General features: G+C 53.4%; 1 protein-coding gene across 3 annotated transcripts; it reads left to right on the forward strand.

Moving 5' to 3' along the window:
- Window positions 1–238: 238 nt before the first annotated feature.
- On the forward strand, window positions 239–18,728 carry PDZD7 (PDZ domain containing 7). Of its 3 annotated transcripts, XM_003787360.3 has the most exons (17): window positions 415–640; window positions 5,157–5,297; window positions 5,625–5,799; window positions 6,264–6,440; window positions 6,654–6,801; window positions 8,272–8,332; window positions 8,700–9,095; window positions 9,565–9,759; window positions 11,730–11,732; window positions 11,968–12,015; window positions 12,558–12,733; window positions 15,959–16,050; window positions 16,200–16,291; window positions 16,467–16,538; window positions 17,003–17,620; window positions 17,937–18,037; window positions 18,449–18,728. In XM_003787360.3, the coding sequence occupies exons 1-17, from the start codon at window positions 415–417 to the stop codon at window positions 18,713–18,715; spliced, it is 2,988 nt and encodes a 995-aa protein (XP_003787408.1). In that variant the 3' UTR covers window positions 18,716–18,728. The 3 variants fall into 3 exon arrangements, 2 of the variants coding, with proteins under 2 accessions (XP_003787408.1, XP_023367510.1); XR_001161154.1 differs by lacking the exons at window positions 11,730–11,732; window positions 11,968–12,015; window positions 12,558–12,733; ... (2 more) ...; window positions 17,937–18,037; window positions 18,449–18,728 and having other exon boundaries at window positions 239–640; XM_023511742.1 differs by lacking the exons at window positions 11,730–11,732; window positions 11,968–12,015; window positions 12,558–12,733; ... (4 more) ...; window positions 17,937–18,037; window positions 18,449–18,728 and having other exon boundaries at window positions 9,537–9,763.
- The last annotated feature ends 82 nt before the right edge of the window (window positions 18,729–18,810 follow it).

An 18,810-nucleotide genomic window follows, 5' to 3' on the forward strand; every position in this document is an offset into this window, starting at 1 on the left:
AACCTCTACTGAGGACTGGGGATGGAAGTAGATGACTCAGCTGAGAGCAGGAATGAACGGTGCACGACAGGGTATCTCCCACCTGCCTTGTGTAAAGTCCGAGAAAGTCTGTGATGGTCTCTGGCCTGGAGTAGGAGAGGTGGGGGAGCCTAAGGATACTCATACGGTGGTGGGGTGTGTGTGTGTGAAACTTCTGAGGGGCAGTAGGGGCAGCATTTACATCCCCTCCCATCCTTGCCCAGGTCTGGAGTCACACTTCCAACACTTCCTAAAGGCAGCGCAAGGAAGGGCTCCTGGTTACTGATCCCAGCCCTGCATAGGAGGCTCATGGAGCTCAGAGCACTCAGGACTGGCCTCTCTGGGGCTAGCAGGTTCCTGCTGAACCTTTAAGGGCCCCAGCCCAGCCCAGGCTCCATGGCGCACGGTTTCCCAGTGGGCTTTGACCCACTGGGCCTAGGAGACCTGAGCTCTGGCTCTCTGAGCTCCCTCTCCTCCCGAGGCCACCTGGGCAGCGACTCCGGCTCCACCGCAACGCGATACCTGCTAAGGAAGCAGCGGCGGCTGCTGAATGGGCCCCCCCGCGGAATCCGAGCCTCATCGCCCATGGGCCGTGTCATCCTCATCAACTCCCCCATCGAAGGTGGGGGCGGCGCCAGCCACTGGCCTGGGAAGAGGAGGGTGGGAGTGGAGGACAGTGGGAGCTTAGGAGAAGGAGGCAGAGCCAATATGGGTGGGGGAACTCAAGAGATGGTAGTGTAGGCAACTGGGGAGGGGGGCCTCCGGGAACCTATACACTTCTTCACCTACCCTTACCTCTCCTCCAGGACAATCCTTTAGGGCTACACCATTGTAGAAGAGTTAAAGGTGTAGATACCCGCACCACAGGAGGGAAAGGCGTGTGTGTTCTATGCTAGCCCCCAAGTGAGCAAAGCAGGGTACTGAACTGCCCTTTTCCTCTCATAGGTTCTACAAATTCATTTGTATGTGCCTTTGAGAGGGGCAGGGTGGAGGAGGACGTCCTCCATCAACCAGTCCTTTGTGCCTCCAGCTCTATGTTGGGCTTTAAGGAGTTAGTGTCCAGGTGGGTAGACAGAATAAAGGTTTCAGGTGCAGAAGGAGGGGAATGAAGGTAGAGTAACAAATGTTCAGAAGAGTGGAAAGAACAGGAGAGTCAAAGGTGAGAGAGGGGGAAGACCTAAGCTTATGTAGCTGCTTAATGCCGCTTCCTGGCACACTGATTCTATGCCAGCCCTGGGGAGGTCCTGAAGGCTATTTATAGAAAATAGGACGTATTCTTCACTTTCCAGACGTTTACAGGGTAGTAAGACTTAGAGCAACAAGAACAGGTGATGGTGGGATGGAGCTATCACCAGTGAAAGTTGAAAGTGGAAAGCATAGAGCTTGGTGGGGTGGGCACTTAGGAGACAGCCTGGCTGCAGTGACAGATGTGAGGCAACAAAGAGCTGGTAAGACAGGACCTTGGATGTCAGGGAGGGAGCAGGGGCCCCCTGGGCCTGGGCTTTCTATGAGCAGGATGAGATAAATATCTCCAGCTCCTCTCCTCTTTCTAGCCAGCAGAGTGCCTCTGGCTGGGTCCCAGACTGGACTTTTCAGGTCCTGCTCCTCCTGTCTGACCCAGCCAGACAGCTTTGTTTCCCCTCCCCAGGCCACTGGGGCAGGGGAGAAGTGTGTTGCTCAGGCTCACCCCAGTCACCCACCACTCTGAGCCTCCCCCTCAGCTGAGCAGCAGGGTCCTGCTCAGGGTCACCATAGTCATTCTCGTCAGGAAGCAGAAGTCCCCAGAGCGGCTAGAAGACACAAGGGGGCAGGCAGGCACTGGGGCACTGCGCTTATGAGTTCTATTCTATTGAAAGAACTATGCTGTACCCTGGCCAACACTCTGCCCCCACCCTGCCGTGTATGATGCAAGAACAATTTATACCATCCCTCTAAAGATCCTCTTCGGGAAGCTCTATGATTTCTTTCTCCTTCTGCCTCACCCTAATGCCATGATCCAGCCATAAGAGCAACATCTCCTAATAATTGAAGGACTAGGACTGGGGCATTGTTCTGACCACCTGGCTCCCATCCTGCCTGGGGTGGGAGCTCCTGAGCTCAGAATCCTCTCCTCTGCCTGAGCACAGACATCATCCAACTCCCCCAGCCTGGAACCCCTGCTCCATATTGTTACTGAGACCACTCCGGGGGAATAAAGTAGTTGATAAGGGAGAAACAGCCCATCAGCCCCACAAGTTCCCACCAACTCCTTAAACTCAACTGGTTCCAGAGAAAATTCATTACCTTTGATTCAAACCAGCCCTTTTTCCTCACTTTCCTAGTTCATTCATTCATCCCTTTATTCTTTCATTTATTCAAAAAATACTTCAGGCTCCGTGCCCATAGCTCAGTGGTTAGGGCGCTGGCCACATACACTTGGGAGGCTGAGGCAAGAGAATTGTTTAAGTCCAAGAATTTGAGGTTGCTGTGAGCTGTGATGACACAGCACTCTACTGAGGGCAACATAGTGAGATTTTGTCTCAAAAAATAAATAAATAATACTTATAAAAAATACTTATTAAGTACTTACCAAGTACTGCACTCTATCCAGGGTGACAGAGTACAAGTCTGTCTCAAAAAAAAAAAAAAAAGCAAAAAAGCAAATACCAAGTATTGTACAACATAGAGGGGATCTACTGGTGGGAGAGAATCACAAAGTCCCCCCATGACAGAGCACACAGCTAGTGAAAGGAGGCAAAATAATGCACAAAGAAGCAAATAATGACGAGGGATGGGAAGAATCTGAAGGAAATCATTTGGATAATATGACAGAACAGTGGTTCTCAAACCTTAGGTATATCAAAATTACCTGGACAGCCTATTAAGAAACACATTGCTGGCTCACTCCCAGAGTTTCTGACTCAGTGAATCTGTGGTAAAGTGCAAGAATTCACATTTTTAACAAATTCTCAGGTGTTGTTGGTTTGGGCAACCGTGCTTTGAGAGCTACTATAATAAGGACTTACTGGGAGGAGGAGTAGTGGACCCCAAAATGGCTTCTCTGAGAAAGTGGTGTCTGAGCCAGGAGGGGAGTGAGGGAAGGAGCTGGCCTTACAAAGGTCTGAGCCAGAGGCCTGCAGGCAGAGGAGACATGGAAAGCATGTGGCCTATATTGGGAACAGGAAGGAGGTCAGTGTGGCCAAATCTCAGTGATGGAGGGGAGAGTAACCGGAGGTGAGGGCAGAGGGGTGGGCAGAGGGAAGCCCACAGAGGGCCCTACAGGGCATGGTGAGGGGTTTGCCGTTCCTCTAGGAGCAAGAGCAGGAGCAGGTGTGGAAGTTTTTAGTTAGGGGAAAGATATGACCTAATATGAAAGCTGCTCTGGCTGCTGCATCGAGTCAATAAAGTGGTAAAAGCAAGGAGTGGGCGATAATTAGGGGGCTGCTGGGAGTGCTTAGGGACAGGAGCTGGGGGCCGGGGCTGGACCAGAAGAGGAAGAGAAGGTACCATCACCATAGGATCTGAGCTCCTGGGATCAAAACCTCAGACTGGGCATCCCCCTGGCGCAGTGCCCTGGGGAGGCCACAGGGAGGGCCTAAGGGGAAAGGGGATTGGGGGTGAGAGAGCAAAAGACTCCTTCGCTGAGACTGGAAAAGTCCTGAAATCTGTGTAAATATAATTAACTAGGGAATCCCAGCCTCCCTTAAGTCTGTCCTGCCCCTGCTGACCAGCTGCCCTTGGGGATTTATTTCTGAGCTACCCTGGTCATGCACTGTAACCTGATTTCTCTTAGATCAAACTGAAGTGTGTGGGGTGTGTGTGTGAGAGAGAGAGAGAGACAGACAGACAGACAGACTTCTCCTTTACAAACACCTCTAGAGTAACCCTTGCCCAAGAAGAAATCTCAGCTTCTCACTTGGGACCCAACTTACCCCTCTGACCTCCTTTCTTTTCTCTTCAAGGGCCCACAGCTGAGACTGGCTCACTCCATCCCCTCCACCTATCCAAATCCCACCTATTTCAGCAGAAACCTTCTCGGCAGCTATAGTCCCAGGGCACTCCCTTCCCCTACTTCCCCCAGGACTGATGGAGAGAGCTGCTCCCCACCCTGGGCACATACTTCAGACTGTTATTGTTTGGGTTTCTCTCCCCATGCAGCCAGGTCATTCCTAGAGCTCTTTTCTCCAGAATCACAGAGACTGAGAGATGGAAGGGGCCTCGAGGATCCTTCCATAACATCCCAGACCTGGTTTCACCTTGTATGCCTCTAAATATGGGAAGCTCATTATCTCAAAACCCATTCCACTGTCTGATAGCTGAATGTTTTTTTGTTTTTTTTTGAGACGGAGCCTCAAGCTATCCCCCTGGGTAGAGTGCCATGGCATCATGCTCACAGCAAACTCCAACTCCTGGGCTCAAGCGAGTCTCCTGCCTCCGCCTCCCAAGTAGCTGGGACTACAGGCGCCCGCCACAGCACCTGGCCATTTTTTGGTTGCAGCCATTATTGTTGTTTGGCGGGTCCAGGCTGGGGATTCGAACCTGCCACCTTAGGTGTATGTGGCTGGCGCCTTAGCCGCTTGAGCCACAGGCGCCGAGCCGATAGCTGAATGTTTTATAAAGTTTTTCCTTATAAAATCTTCCCCTGACTAATTCTGCCATGTGGGCTAGCTTTTGCCTTCTGGGTTATATAGATAAAAACATCTAATGCCTTCCATGGGATAGCTCTACAACTATTTGAAGTTAGCGTTAATATACTTATTTCTGCTACCAGCTGAAGAGCCCAGACTCCCTCACCTATGCCCTCATACAACAGAATCTTGAACTTTATTTTCTGTCCATCTGACCGTAAGTGCCATGATTTTTAGGAATTTGGCTTACCACAGGCCTGTGGGCATATGAAGCTTTGTAAGCACTGACACACATACCCCCATGTTAGGAACCCTGTCCTGCTGTTCTCACTGTTCCTACACTCTCTCACATGGTCTCAAAATCATACACGGGGGACTTAGAAATTAGCTGCCCTCTGATCCATTTAGGGCCCTCAGTGCTTGTGTGGCTGTGCCCAGCAACCCACATTGTGCAGGCCCCAAGTTGGGGAACCTAGGGACCCTCCGTGCCAGAATGAACATGGGGTCATGTCCATGTCCCCATCCCCACAGCTAACAGTGATGAAAGTGACATCATCCATGCAGTCCGGGTGGAGAAGAATCCAGCAGGGAGGCTGGGTTTCAGCGTGCGCGGTGGCTCGGAGCATGGCCTGGGTATCTTTGTCAGCAAAGTGGAGGAGGGGAGCAGTGCAGGTGAGTGGGGTCCCTGCGGTGAGGTCCTGGCTTGGGATGTGACACCTCAGTGAGAAGCAAAGGGAGCTGCTGTCAGGCATGAGGGAAAGAGTCTTCAGCTCTGGAGGGCATAATGGGGAGACAGGGCCCACACTCAGGGCAGAGGAGATTAAGGGACAGATCCTTGGGCTAATAGGGGACATTCAACCCTGCTCTGAGGATTCTCCACTCTGATTGAGGAAGCTCCGTTTATACCAGGGATCCCAGTCTGATGGGAAATGCTCAACCCCACCCTGGGGACCCTTCTCCCAAGTGCCCCAAACCAGCCAGCCCCATCCCCTGGTACAGAGCGGGCTGGCCTATGCGTGGGGGACAAGATCACAGAGGTGAATGGGCTGAGCCTGGAGAGCACCACCATGGGCAGTGCTGTGAAGGTGCTGACGGGCAGCAGCCGCCTGCACATGATGGTGCGGCGCATGGGCCGTGTGCCGGGCATCAAGTTCTCCAAAGAGAAGACCACGTGGTGAGCAGTACCTGCCTTGCCCCCACCCCGGCCTTGCCCCAGCTCACCTAGCACTACCACCACCTAAAACCCATTGGCAGGAGTGGCTTCTGCTCTTCCTGCCCACTAGGCACTGGAAACATGGGATCCTAAGGGCTGACCTCAACATGAGAAGCATCTCTCCAGCACTCCCTCATACCAGTTGCCCTGCCCCTGTGGCTGCTGCTGTAAAACCTGGGGACAGTAACAGCACCTCCCCATGGGGGTGCTATAAGGATTAGAAATGGGCCTGACACCTTCAGTGGCTCAATGCAAAGGCTATTGGAATGGTTCCCCAAATTTGATGAAATCCATGTCCCTCTCAGGGTCCAGGCCTGGGCAGACCCCCAAAGACAACCCCCTTTCCTGTGCAGTTATCAGGGCTGGGAGACCTGGTGGGTGGTAGTGGATGGGGACCCAGCTGAGGCCCCTTGCTGTTGCCCCAGGGTAGATGTGGTGAATCGGAGGCTGGTGGTGGAGAAGTGTGGTTCGACGCCATCTGACAGCAGCTCAGAGGACGGTGTGCGGCGCATCGTCCACCTGTACACAACCTCTGATGACTTCTGCCTGGGCTTCAACATCCGTGGGGGCAAGGAGTTTGGCCTGGGCATCTATGTGTCCAAGTGAGGGCTGGGGCAGGAAGTAAAACAGGGTAGGGCTGGGACCTGGGGGAGTTAAGCAAGCGAGGCCTAGCTAGCTACCTGTCAAAATGAGGGCCTCAGTCAGGGGGTTACCAGGAGGAGGGTCCAGCAGCTCAACTGGGGCATCTCTTAAGTCTGGAGTGAGGGGTTTGGAGGGTAGGCCCGAGGCCTAGACTGATGCCTATCTGCCCCTAGAGTGGACCATGGTGGGCTGGCTGAGGAGAATGGCATCAAGGTGGGCGACCAGGTCCTAGCGGCCAATGGTGTCAGATTTGATGACATCAGCCACAGCCAGGCAGTGGAAGTGCTGAAGGGCCAAACACACATCATGTTGACCATCAAGGTAAGTAGAACAGTGGGAGTCAGGGAGAGGCCAGCACAAAAGACAGTTTCCCCAGATTACCCTGGGACTCCTAGGTGTGGTCATTGCTCTGCAATATATGGTATTTCCACAGCTACATGGAACATAGGGCAGGTGTGGTTCCCATCTCTATTTTGCAGAAGAAACTGAGGCTCAGAGAAGCAAAGTAGCTCATGAACCAGTCAGTTACTCAGCTGGTCGGTAGCCAGGCCTGCTCCCTAATTGCTAGAACAGTGCCCCTTCTTAGGAATGGCAGATGCCTGGGGTTGAAAGGAGCAGATGCCCTGCCCAGAAGGGTGGGCTGGTAGCTGTGGCTTTGGGCAGGACTTGGGTGGTGGGCATCTCCGTGCACAGGGCAAGCAGGGCTGGGCAAGGGCCAGAGATTGGATTTCAGGAGAGGTGGCTGGATTCATTATTCATGTGGGTCTCGCCCTTGCCTGAGCCTTTTCACGCTGGCTCCTCAAGGAGGTGATGCTTCACTTTCCCTAGGGCCGAATCCCAGCTGCTATTCTACCCTTCTTCCCCAAGCCTTCATCCATCTGGCTGTTTGGTGCCTCCTCAGCCAACCCACCTCCTTATTTCCCACATCTCATTTCTCCCTTTCCTCCCTCTCTGATTATCCCAACACCCTCCTCACTCCCACCCTGCCAATCATTCATTCATTCAGTAATATTTCTGAGTACCTCCTGTATTCTGGCTGCTATGCCAGGTACTGGGGCTCTAACAGTGAACAGGATAGACAAGGTCTCTGTTGCTGTGGGGAGACAAACTCAGATTACAGATTGTGACAGGTGCTATGAGGAAAGTAACATAGAGACAGGATGGAGTGATTTAGGAAGGCTCCCTGTAGCTCGGGGGATCAGGGCAGGCCTCTCTGTGGAGGTGACATCTAAAGGGCAGGAAGAAGGTAGCCACATGATGAGCTGAGGGAAAAGAATCTAGGCTGAGGGAATAGCAAGTGAAAAGGCCTTGAGATACAAAAAGAACTTGGCATGTTCAGAAATAAAGTAGCCTGGCTCAGTGCCTGTAGCTCAGTGGCTAGGGCACTAGCCACGTACACCTGAGCTGGCAGGTTCAAATCCAGCCCAGGCCTGCCAAACAACAATGACAACTACAACCAAAAAATAGCCAGGCATTGTGGCAGGCACCTGTAGTCCCAGCTACTTGGGAGACTGAGGCAAGAGAATCACTTAAGCCCAAGAGTTTGAGGTTGCTGTGAGCTGTGACACCACAGCACTCTACCCAGGGCGACAGCCTGAGACTCTGTCTCAAAAAAAAAAAAGAAAGAAAAGGAAAAAGAAATAAAGTGGCCCATGAGGTTAGAATATAATGAACTTAGGAGAGAAATGGGGTTGAAAGTGTGCTCCTGTCCCATCATCCCCCATTCTCACTTTCTCCCACTCCTTTCTCACCACTCCCCATGCCCTCCTTTGCCCACTGTGCTCTTCCCAGGAAACTGGACGTTATCCTGCCTACAAGGAGATGGTTTCTGAGTATTGCTGGTTGGACCGATGTAAGTGGCTTAGGTCCCCAATGTTAGAGGCAAAGGGCTGAGGCCCAAGGCTGGAGTTAGGATCTCTGAAAAAGAAAAGAGGGGGACCAAAATCCCTCCAGGACCTTCATATTGCCCAGAGCTATTTCTGGGCTCCCCTCTAAGAAGCTATAGATTCAGTTCCAGACTTTCCTAGGGTCTGGAGTATGTGAATTGAAAAGTGATTGCAGAGCAGCTGGTTCCCCAGACCCTGTGGTTCTAACCTTGGTGCTGCCTGACTGATGTTCATTCTTCCACCCCAAGCCCAGGGGTGGTCTACAAGCTGGACAGGGCCCTGAAGCAAACCAGCAGACCCCTGAGATGCCCCTGCATTCCCCACTCCCTACAGTGAGCAACGGGGTGCTGCAGCAGCTGTCCCCAGCCTCTGAGAGCAGCTCCAGTGTCTCCTCGTGTGCCTCCAGTGCCCCCTATAGCTCAGGCTCCCTGCCCTCGGACCGCATGGACGTCTGCCTGGGGCCTGAGGAGCCAGGCAGCCAGGGCCCAGGCTGGGGACGGGCGGACACAGCCATGCAGACGGAGCCTGATCTGGGGACCCACGTGGAGACCTGGTGCAGTGTGCGGCCCACAGTCATCCTCAGGGACACAGCCATACGCTCTGATGGTCCCCCTAGTGCCCCTCGCCTTGACTCTGCACTCTCTGAGTCCCCCAAGACTGCTTTGTTATTGGCCCTCAGCCGACCCAGGCCCCCCATCACACGCTCCCAGAGCCACCTGACCTTGTGGGGTACGTGGGCGATGGGTGGCTGCTACTCTCTCCACAGTCCCCTGGTCCCAAACCTGCCCCACTCTCTGCCCCAGGCCTTGACTCAGCCCCAGAATGGACTCAGAACCTGATCTGGGCTCCATTTTTAACTAGTCCTGGGCCCCCCAAACCAGCCCTAACCTTGGCCCCTCCATCCTGGAGTTCCTAGGCCTATTCTCTCTCACACACACAAATGTACACACACACATGTAGGCATGCCCTCCTCCAGCTGGCCCTCGATGGAGATTCTTTACATAGCTTCAGCTGTGGAGTGGAGGGAAGGGCTTGGAAAGTGGAAGAGGAGTGCCCTCCCATCCCCTCCCACCCCACACTGCTGCAGATCCTGTCTGCCCCTTCCTCTCCCTTCTCTCTGCCCCTCCCCACACCCCTGGCCCTGTCCTTCCCTTCTACCCACCCCTCCAGTCCCCTGGGTGCTCCCTCGTGTCTGCAGAGGAGAAGAAGCAGCGGAAGAAGAAGTCAGGGTCCCCTGGGGAGAAGGGTGCCCTGCAACGCTCCAAGACGCTGATGAACCTCTTCTTCAAGGGAGGGCGGCAGGGGCGGCTAGCAGGAGACGGGCACAGAGAGGCCTGGACACTGGAAAGCGGGAGCCCAGCCAAAGTCCGCCCTCACCTGGACATGGAGAAAGGTGAGTGCTGGATTGATCAGACAGGAGGGCAAGGTACAGTCCACTGGCCATGTCACCCACCAATTCTGGATTGAGACCCCATACTGCCTCTCTCCATCTAGGAGTCACCATCACCACTCAACCCCTGTGAGCCTTAGTCTGGAATAGGAGTAGTGAGAAATAAGTGCATGCATGTAAATCACTTAGAATGCCGTCTGGCACAGAGAAGGTGCACAGGAAATGTGGTCATTATAGTATTGTTCTTGTTTCATCTCCCCATTTTATTTTGTAATTATTTTTTGCAGTTTCTGGCTGAGGCCGGGGCTGAGCCCACCACCTCTGGTATATGGGGCCAGCACCCTACTCCTTGAGCCACAGGCACTGCCCTCATCTCTCCATTTTATAGAAGGGGAAACTGTTAGAATCATAGCACGGCAAGGAAGTGGGAGAGGTCGGATCACATCCTGTGCTCGTGATGATGGTGGTAGTGGCACACCACACTTTTCCTAGAGTGTTTGGCTTCACCTCCCCTGACCAGAGCTCCACTGGCCCAACTTAGTTCTAGAAGCATCCTTGAGCAACGCCATTTCTAGATCAGGACCCAGGCACAAAGGTCCAGCCCAGGCTAACTCATATCAGGGGCTCCCCAAGAACAGTCACAAGAGGCCCTATCTTCTCTCTGGTGAGTTTCAGAGACTAGACCACGAGCTGCTGAGTTAGATAAGACTCTTGGAGTTACATGTGACGGAAACTCAACTCCATGTAGCTTTAAAAAGTGCTTCTTGGGCAGTGCCTGTGGCTCAGTGAGTAAGGTGCCAGCCCCATATACTGAGGGTGGCAGCTTCACACCCAGCCCCGATCAAACTGCAACAAAAAAATAGTTGGGCATTGTGGTGGACACCTGTAGTCCCAGCTACTCGAGAGGCTGAGGCAAGAGTATCGCCTAAGCCCAAGAGCTGGAGGTTGCTGTGAGCTGTGACACCATGGCACTCTACTGAGGACAACAAAGTGAGACTTTGTCTCGACAAAAAACAAAACAAAAAACCACTTCTTGGCTCAGCTACTGATTTAAGCTGGGTCCAAAGGTTGGGACAGTTATCATCAGATGTCTGTCCCCCTCCCTCTTTTATGTGCATTGGCTTCATGATCATGTGCACTTTGCTGACTTGGAAGTAAGGTGGCCACTATTGCTTAGCAAGCCTAGGAAAAAAGAGCTTCTCCTGAAACAGCTCCAGCAAAAGTCCTAGGGCGGGCACTCACTGTCCCAGCTATGATGGAAAGACAGAAATGCTTTCACTGGCCAACTTGGGGCAAATGCCCGCTCTGGAGTATATGGGCTGAGAATGAGATGGTGGGGGGTCCCCAGGGAAAAATCAGGATTCTGTTTCTAGAAGGGTAGAGGATATTGGGTGGGCAAATACAACCAGAGGATAAGGGACTAGACACTGCTCCACTCTGGAGCCAAATGTTCTGGGCTCTCAAGGTGACATCCCATGAGAGAAAATTCCTTTACATTCGGGCTGGCCAGCACTCTTTCCTCAGCCCATCTCTTTATCCACAGCTCCCAGGGCCCTGCTCTCTCCTGGTTCTCTCCCTCTCTGGCTACTCTCTCCTTCAAAGGCTCCTCTTTCCCCTGTCCCCTGCAGGTAGGTGTACCCCAAGCTTAGTCCTTGAGGTTTTCCCTCCATATGTTTGCTTCCAATGAATCAGCATAAGCCGAGCTCAGACTAGACCTCTTTTTTTTTTTTTTTTTTTTTGAGACAGAGCCTCAAGCTGTCCCCCTGGGTAGAGTGCCGTGGCATTACAACTCACAGCAACCTCCAACTCCTGGGCTCAAGCGAGTCTCCTGCCTCTGCCTCCCAAGTAGCTGGGACCACAGGCGCCCGCCACAACGCCCGGCTATTTTTTGGTTGCAGCCGTCATTGTTGTTTGGCAGGTCCGGGCTGGGGATTCGAACCCGCCACCTTAGGTGTACGTGGCTGGCGCCTTAGCCGGTTGAGCTATAGGCGCCGAGCCTAGACCTTCTCTTGATCCAAGCCTTCACTGAGTCTCCATGGCCTATGGACCATATCCCTAGCCTCAGCATGACCTTCAAGCCCCTCATGGCCAGGCCTCTTGACCCCCTGTCCCACTTCTGGCCCAAACCCCTCATTCCCACCAGAACTTTCAAGCCCCATTTTCAGTTTGGGGGCCAGGACCTGCAACTGAGCCTCTTTCTTCTTCATGTAGGGGGCGTGGGGCCCGTGCAGAAGTTTGTCACCTGGAGACTGAGACGTGGTAATTCATCCATTCTTTAACAAGGCCAGGTTTACAGTAGAGCAGCAGATGGGGGAGAGTATGGGGACCAGCTCAGTGGCTTTGGACTAAACTCAGTTGGGATCAAGCATGGGGAGTCAGGCAGCTAGGGAAATGCTAGGGCAGCTAAAGGAATTGGACTGAGCTTACTAGGAAAGAGGGTTGCAGGCAGATATTCAGGTGTATTGGGGACTTGGGTTGGGACTCCCAAAGCCAGATTTGGGGGCAATGAGGGAGCCTGTGCTGAGCCAATGGGGGCTCAGTATCTGTTCAGGGGGCCCAGAGGGTACTGGGCTAAGACTCCATTAAGGAACAGACTGATACCAGGGTCTGTGTTTGGGAGCTGTGGGGCAAGGGTTGGTGGGCAGACTGCTATGAAAGACCATGGTAGAGAGCATATGGGCAAGGCTGGGATTCCATCCTGGTGCCTGGGCCTCTTCTGGGCTCTGACCTGCTGAGGAAAGCCCCTGCCCTCTCCTGATGGCTCCTGGCTCCTCCTTCACACCTTTGCTCCTGCCCTGCAGACCGGGAGAGGGGCCGGACCCTGCTCTCTGCCAGGTCTGGGAGCCCCTCCAGCCAGCTTCCCAACATGGATGAACGGGTGCAGGCCTGGGAAAGCCGACGGCCCCTCATTCAGGACCTGGCCCGACGGCTGCTGACTGACGACGAGGTACTGGCCATCACCCGCCACTGCTCCCGGGTAAGACTTTACCCTGCTCCCGACCCATGGGGGTCACTCAGTGACCCATCTCTTCATTCATTCAGGCCACTGTCCACTGACAAGTATCTGGGCTTAATGATAGGAAGTCAATGGTCAGGGGGCACCCACAGCTCAATGGTTGGGGTGCCGGCCACATGCTCCAGGGCTGGTGGGTTCAATCCTGGCCCAGGCCTGCTAAAAAAAAAAAAAATGGCTAGGCATTGTGGCAGATGCCTGTAGTCCCATCTACTAGAGAGGCTGAAGCAAGAGAATTCACTTAAGCCCAAGAGTTTGAGGTTGCTGTGAGCTCTGACACCACTGCACTCTACCAAGGGTGATATAGTGAAACTCTGTCTCAATTTAAACAAACAAACAAAAAAGGAAGCCAATGGCCAATAAAAGCAGTGCCTCCTGTCATGTACCCCCACACTAAGTGCATAGTCAGGAAGGGGACATAGACAATAACTAGAACCTAAGCACCTTTAATGACAAGTCATGTGAAGTGCCATGAAAGAAAACATGAAGAGATAACCGTAAGGCACACATTAGATGGTGTGGTCTAGGAGGAACTCCTGGATGAGGTGATATGTAAGCTGAGGAGAGAAGCACCAGACAGGTGATGAGTAGGGGAAGAGAGTCACCTGCCTCTGACATCTGTAAGCCCCCAGCTGTCCCTCTATGCCTCCTTCTGCTCCTGGTTCAGCCAGGCCACTCCCCTGTTACCCATATAAGTAATAATTCTTGCCCTCCACATCCCCCTCAACTCCCCCATACGCTGTTGTTCTTTGCTCCTTCCCCTTCTAAAAGAACCACAGGGCTCCAGAGTGGGGGGAGAGTCTGATTCAAAGGAGTACCGGGAGCCTCAATGTTGGGAGGCTGTAGAGGTGCAGTTAATCCCCTCTGGGAGGATTGGAAGGTCCTCTCTTATCTCTGACTCTCAGGAAAGCCCAGGCGTGCAGTTTACAAACCTGTGTGGTGTCGTATGGTGGGCTTCCTGTGAGCAACATGTGTCACACATGCTGTGTGCGAGGGCCAGTTGAGAGGGTCTCAGGATATTGTTTGTGGGTTCCCCCAACTCCCACCTTGTTTGGGAGGAACAGTTTTGTATGTCTGTGTGGTGTGTGCATTGGTGTATCTGTGGGCACCTGCCTTGTTGATGTGACTGCGTAATTGTGTCTGTGTGTGAACATGCGTGTGGCTGGCTACTGCATGAGTGTGTTCGTGCATTGTCACTTGGAGACTGAGACACAGTCATTCACCAATCCCTTTACCAAGGCCTGGCTTACAGCAGAGCTGAAGGGGGTGCACGCTAGCGGACAGCTAAGGGACTTTGGGTTCAGTCAGCAGGTGTCACCCTCAGCTCTCAACTGAGGTGAGCCTGCAACTCTAGATATGGCCACTAGGTGGTGCTCTACGTCCGTTTCCTTGGCCGGCTCCTTTCCCTCCTCCTCCCCCCCATCCCCTGCCCAACTGAGAGCCTCCACTCACTGTGCCCTCATACACCTGCCAGGTGGAGATATTACCCACACCCGGCCCAAGCCACACCCACATCAAGAGATGAGACTCTGGAATGGAGCCTGGGCCAGGGATTAGTAAAGTTCTGGTAGTTGTGAAGACCCCAGCCCCAGACCTCCCCTCTCTCCTCCCTAAACCACCTCTCCACAGCTTGACAAATCAGGAATTACACACCTCCTCTCTGATCACTTTACACTCCCCAACCTACCTAGTGATACATGTCTTTGGCAAAATAAAGTACAAGCTTCTTACCCTAACATTTAAGACCCTCCCTGATTTGACTGCTTAACCCACTAACCTCAGCTTTCCCATGGCCACCACTCAGGTTTAAATAGGTTATTAATTGCTCAACTTCAGAGGGCACCACTTACATAGTAGTTACAACCTGTGCAGCCCTACATGGGGGCTCTTCATGGACCCTATGACCAAATTAAACCTCTACCTATTATTCCATGCCACCCTTGGAACATTTTCCTCTGTTCCCTGCATGTATCCTCTAAGAGTCAGTGTAAATACCACCATCTTCATGAAGCCTGCTCTGATCCTCCCACCTTCCTCTCAGACTCTCTGTCCCATTGCCAGTGGCTTGGAGTTCCCTGGGGTAGATGACTCATCTGCCTCTCATTCTCACTAGAATGAGTTCCTGAAGATCTGAGACAGGAGTGTTGTCTCCACTGCCTGGTACAGGGCCTGGCACTTAGTGAGTGCTGAATGCAGGTTTGTGGACTTGAAATGTGTGCACATATGTGGTTGGTTCTGTGCAATGTATGTCTCTCGCTCCAGACAAAAGGGACTGTATTATTGATATATGTATGTGTGAGTTCCTGTAGCTTTATGTGGTGGTTTATGGCCACACAGGGTTTGTACTTTATTTCCAGATATTTATGAATGACTCCCTCTGACCTCCAGGGCACACTGTCTATGCCCTGTAGGAGATGTTCATGTTCTGTGTATGTGTCCCTGAATCAGTTTCCCACTGACCACCAGAGGGTGGTGTGTTGTCCAAGTAGGGTGGCTTCCAGTGTTCAGGTCTTTGGAATGAGTGGGGTGTGGTTGGTGGCATCCAAGCCGTGCCAGGCAGGCCCCCCCAACCAGGGTACTAGAGAGGCTTTCTGTAGAGCCACCCCTTCCCTAACGCCCCCATTCCAGCCCTGAACAAAGCCTAATTTGTAGGTCTGTGTACAGACACACGCTGGGACAGTCAGGCCCACAGCCTAGTGTTTGGCTCAAATTCCTTCCTTTTGCCTGGGAGGTGGGGGTGGAGAGGAGAGTCCACTCCCTGCACATCCTTTTCCGGTACCAGAGCAGGGAAGAGCCAGACTTCTCAGGTTCCAAACCCTCTTCACAGTTCCTTATCTGTGTGGTTTTTAACAAAGTCCTCCTCTCTAAGCCTCAGTTTCCTTAAATGTAAAGATGACAATAACTAATAGAATTTCTCAGGGTTGTGACTATATGAAAAAGGCTTAGAAGGTACCTGTCCCCAAGGTGTTGTTGCTGTTGCTCTTTATTACAGGTCTGTTACTATTGCAGGTTTCTACCTAGTCACCAAGATAAGACCATTCTGTGGATACCCCAGGGGTGGAGTGAAACTTTCCTAAGGCGTGAAGGGCTGGATGGGTCCCAGAGCCCCTCATGCCCTTGCATTTCCCCTCACCCAGCTCAGGAAGTCCCCACTGCTATCTGACCTGTGGTGCCTCTATCTGCCTGCAGTATGTGCATGAGGGTGGTGTGGAAGACCTGGTGAGGCCTCTGCTGGCCATTCTGGACAGGCCTGAGAAGCTGCTACTGCTGAGGGATATCAGGTGGGGAAGGGGCTGAAAAGAAGGAGGACTGAGGGCAGGAAAAGGATCCCTGATATCTCCCCCTACCTCCCCAAGGCTGAAGTTCTTCCCAACACCTCCAAAACTGAGCCCCTGTCCACCCCTACCCCCCATCTCTTGTCCTCTCCCAGGAGTGTGGTGGCCCCCACGGACCTGGGCCGCTTTGACAGCATGGTGATGCCCGTGGAGCTAGAGGCTTTTGAGGCTCTCAAGAATAGGGCAGGTCAGTAGCTTGGGGGTAGGGGATGGCTTTTGGATCCTGAGTCCATGGAGATGGGGGTGGAATCCCATAGCGCAGAGGGTGGCAAAGATTGCCTGAGCCCTTTGAGCCATGTCCATCAAGAAGCCAGTGCAGGAGACTTGCCTCTGACCTTTGACCTGTTCCTCTCTCCAAGTAGTCCGGCCTCCTGTTTTGCGACCAGCCCGGCAGGACACTCCACCCAAGCGTCACCTCATCACTCCTGTACCTGGTCAGTCCGAGTTCCACAGCCCAGGGACGGGCACAGCCTGGGGAGACTGGGGAAGGGAGGGTGGGTCTTCTATCCAAGCCTTCATGTGGGGACACATTGTGGGTCCCTATCCAGAACTGTTTCTGCATATCTGCTTAATAGCTGGTTTGAAGCCTACTCACTTTTAACATCTAGTTTCATTCTATGCAATGTCTGAGAAATTACCAGATTGGTGTGCTAATATTTTTTCCTTAGCACATTAAAATAGAGCTGTAATTAATACAATAGAAAGTATTAGCATGCCATTATAATAGAACATACTTGTTCACCTGTCCCAGTGGGCAATGTCCCCACTGCAGTAGGGCCTGAGAAAACCCAATTCTGGTTGGCATAGACCCTACACAGACAGATAGGGCCTGGGGGCTGGAAAGGTGCTCTCAGTAGAGGGGCAGGCAGGGACAGCCTAACTTGCCCCTCTTCCCCAGACAGCCGTGGAGGCTTCTACCTGCTGCCCGTGAACAACTTCTCAGAGGAAGAAGATGCTGGAGAGCTAAGGGAGCAGCTGGGGGGCCTCAAGGTTTCCCTGAGTGCCCCTGCACCCTGCCACTCTCATAAAGGGATACTCCCTCTCCAAGATGTGCCAGTAGATGCCTTTGCCTCCTGCCGAAGCACCAGCACACCCCCTCCCCAACCACCCCCTGTGGCTCCCTGGCCTCTGAAGCCTAACTGGCTGCTGACAGAGCCCTTGAGCCGAGAGGACCTGGGGCAGGGGCAGAGCCAGAGCCAGAGCCAGAGCCGGGCCCAGAGCCACAGCCGCAGCCGTAGCCGCAGCCGCAGCCAGGGTCGAGGCAAGTCTCCTGCACGCAGGCGCTCCCCATCCCCAGCACCCATCCCCACTGCCAGCATGGCCAATGGGCGATACCATAAGCCCCGTAAGGCCAGGCCCGCTCTGCCACGACCTCCTGGTGGCCAGGCAGCCAAGGCAGGGAGCAGACAAGGTCCCTCAGAGAATGGAACTGGCCAGACAGTAGAGGAGGCAGCCATGCAGGCCCCCAGTGGAGAGTTGAGGACAGTCACATTGTCCAAGATGAAGCAGTCCTTGGGTGAGTCCAGGTGGGACAAGGGCTGGTGGGAGGGATTCTAGGATTTGGGTGAGGAGGTTGGTCAGCTTGGTTTGGTGGTATGTTAAGGGGCCTGAGTCTAGGAAGAAAATCTGGGGTATTGGGGTGTAGTTGGGGTATCTAGATATGAGGGGGTCGGGATCTGGAGGATGTTACAGTAAAATTTGAGTAATAGCAGAACCTAGAGGTTTAGGAAAAGTTGGGGGCCTTGGACTTTGGGATGGTGTCCTATGTTTGTCCAAGAGCTTGTATTCTGGGGTATGGCTACACTCTCTCAACAGTTTCTTACCCTGACTAGGCATCAGCATTTCTGGGGGCATTGAGTCCAAGGTGCAGCCCATGGTGAAGATAGAGAAGATCTTCCCCGGGGGTGCTGCCTTCCTCAGTGGGGCCCTGCAGGTGGGTGAGGAGCACCTAGGCCCACTCCTGACAGAGTCTGGTGGGAGGTGAGGCTGGTACACGCTTACCTGCCAGTCAGACATGTTTAGACCAGACTATGGGAGAAGGCCTAGGGTTAGGAGGGTCAGACCAGCAGGATGAGCAGGCCTGAAGAAAAATCTGTCCCCTCATGCTAGCCTGAGCCTGAGGCCAGCCCATCCTGTTCCACCCCATGCCCCAAGGGACAAAGGGCCCTTGTCTGTGCCCCACCCTGCCCCCAACAGCTCGAGGCACAAAAGTCCCATTGTCCATCCCCTCAACTCAGATGGGGGAGGCGTGTCCTAGCTGATGGAGGTGAGGATACTGCCATCAGGTGGGGTGATGGGGTGCCATGACATGAAGGAGGGCCATGATTCTCCCATTCCATCCTAGGCTGGCTTTGAGCTTGTAGCAGTAGATGGAGAGAGCCTGGAGCAGGTGACCCACCAGCGAGCAGTGGATACCATCCGGCGGGCTTATCGAAACAAGGCTCGGGAGCCCATGGAGCTTGTGGTCAGGGTCCCCAGGTCCAGCCCACTACCCTCCTCATCAGTCCTCCCTGAGCAGCAGCTTCCTGCTGATGGTTCCACTGTCCACCAAGCCCTCAATGCTACTGTACTTCCAGCCCCCTGGCTCCCAGAACCTCCCACCAATACCTAGCCCCCTGTCAAGCATGCTGGCCTCTTCTAGTCAACTCCCAGCCCCATCCCCTCCCCAACTCTCCAGATCCCTGATACTCACTCTGCCTATATTCT

Source organism: Otolemur garnettii, unplaced genomic scaffold, assembly GCF_000181295.1.
Source record: "Otolemur garnettii isolate 467f Iridium unplaced genomic scaffold, OtoGar3 scaffold00021, whole genome shotgun sequence".
Classification (NCBI taxonomy): domain Eukaryota; kingdom Metazoa; phylum Chordata; class Mammalia; order Primates; family Galagidae; genus Otolemur; species Otolemur garnettii.